At 38.1% G+C, this 2156-nt stretch overlaps 1 protein-coding gene across 1 annotated transcript in view; it reads left to right on the plus strand.

Annotated features, from left to right (window-relative positions):
* The window catches only part of GAK (cyclin G associated kinase), a 94800-nt gene extending 93070 nt beyond the window's left edge, over positions 1-1730 (plus strand). Inside the window, 1 exon segment of the mRNA XM_018569818.1 lies at positions 1451-1730. Within this exon segment, the coding sequence (XP_018425320.1) occupies positions 1451-1552 (102 nt within the window). The 3' untranslated portion in view covers positions 1553-1730.
* Positions 1731-2156: the final 426 nt, after the last annotated feature.

Raw genomic sequence — 2156 nt, forward strand, 5'->3', positions numbered from 1 at the left:
TGTGTGTGTATATGTATGTATGTATGTATGTGTGTATATATATATATATATATATATATATATATTGCACCTTTTCCATCTGACCACAGAAAATCTGCAGATAATTGTAAGGTGTATGGCCAGCTTCAGACTGGGCTTCCTCTCATTAACACACAATGCCTCGAAGGCTTTAACTCCTTGTTAAGAGTTTTCAAACCTAGTGTACAACTGATAATTTGGTGCTCCTTTTCCTCATCAGCTTATTAGTGATTAACACATTTTCTAGCTGACCGTATTATCCCGTCCCCCCTTTTTCTTTAACAACTGGTGGCCTTGGCATTAGTGGGAATTTCTGTCCATGCATACAGGACTAAGGAAGATGGTATTGCCCCTCAGAAGCAGGAAGTGAATAAACTGAAATACCTCTTACTTATATATCCGCTGGCAGTTCCCACTTTCCCTTAGTTAGTTCTTACGTAGCTTCCTCCAGTCTGTCCAGTGGTTACCCAAGAAGAAATAAATATTCTGTTCCACCCTCGAGTAATTCATATTTTTACCTGTAAAGATCTTTTGGCTTTGACCAAAACTAGAGTCATTTCCACCAGCAATTTAACACCTAAGCTGGCACGGGGAAAAAATTTAAAGACTGCCATTGTTTTAGGACTAATAGATTTGACAAATTCTAGTAGTGACCCTGTCTGGTTTTTAAATAAATGGTCTATGACCAAGCACTTTTATTTTTGTGCCAAGTGCTGTTGTGGCATTGGTGCCCAAACGTTGGCAGACCAAGCCCAACCAAGCTGGAAGGGCTGCATGTTGGTCAGCAGGGAACTGGACAATGCACACTGTGCCTCAAAAGTAACCTCTTTGGTGTACAGTATATGTCCAGCTTTATATCGCTCTACTATAAAACAGTAATTTTATAGAATTACTCTTGTTTCTGGGGTTAAAAATTCAGTCCTGCACTACATTATTGGTCAAAGAAACAATGAAGAAGCCAATGGTAACTCTAAAGGCATTGCATAGATTCACAGCCAACATGGGAGAAACCCTCCTATGGGACACCCCACAAATCTGGGCTTTTTGGAAAAGTGAAATTAAGAAAGCCTTATCTAGTTGGAGTATGACGAAAGACATGTAGAAGACACTGCATATATGGAGTATAAACTTCTTTTATGTGGTCGTTTATTATTGAATCTGTGTTAGACCTGTACTCGGAGGAAGTGACAGTCCCGAAATGCATAATTGGTGTTAAATGAACACAATCTTTTTATCAAAAAGATTTACCATATGGGTGCCTCTCATGAACCCCAAAAATTCCAGACTTTTTTGGCACTGGCTATTGATTGGCTATGATGTCATTTCAAACTGCAGTTGAATATCTAGTCATTCATTCAATGGTGACCAGAGGTACGGTGTTCAAGGTGTTCAGTGTTTGTTATTCAATATTTCTTTCTTTCTTTCTTTTTAGGCCACTGGAAAACCTTATGAACACTATGCTAAAATGATTTTCATGGAATTAAATGATGCCTGGTCAGAATTTGAAAATCAAGGATCAAGAGCTCTTTTTTAAACTACAGACCAGAGTGGAAATTGTTTTTGTTTTAGTCTCTTCTATTATGGTTTTAACATATTCTTCTAAATACAGCATATTTGTACATAGGATTGTAGAATTAGAAGAGCCACAAAATTAAAGTGGAACTCCGGGAAAAAAAGTACTATTTTTAATTGTGATTTGGTCCAGAGAAGTTATGTGTGGGATGTTATGTGGGGATGCTAAACATGTTCGTTTTATTCCTGCACAATGCTGGTGTCAGCCTTGAGCTTCTGCCACTCAGACTGACATGGCTAGTGTACAGTGAAGGATCAAGTTGCTCACTCTCCCCCTTCATCTATTCACAAAATGCCTTGTACTCTTCACTGAATGCAAGGCTTTCTGTAAATGGACAAGGCAAGAGAAGGGGCAGGTTAAGAATCCTCCTCTAAATCAATGCCTTGTATGTGGGAAACTTACAACTGACCCTAGTATCATGCAGGAATAAAACTAACATGTTGGCAATGTAGTTGGCAAAGCTTTACACATATATGTTCTATGGACCAATCAAAATGAAAGTACTTTTTATCCCGGATTATGCACTTTAATTATTTTGTTAACATGCACCTTTCTCTGTAATGTA

Source organism: Nanorana parkeri, unplaced genomic scaffold, assembly GCF_000935625.1.
Source record: "Nanorana parkeri isolate BGI_ZX_2015 unplaced genomic scaffold, ASM93562v1 scaffold1403, whole genome shotgun sequence".
NCBI classification, from domain to species: domain Eukaryota; kingdom Metazoa; phylum Chordata; class Amphibia; order Anura; family Dicroglossidae; genus Nanorana; species Nanorana parkeri.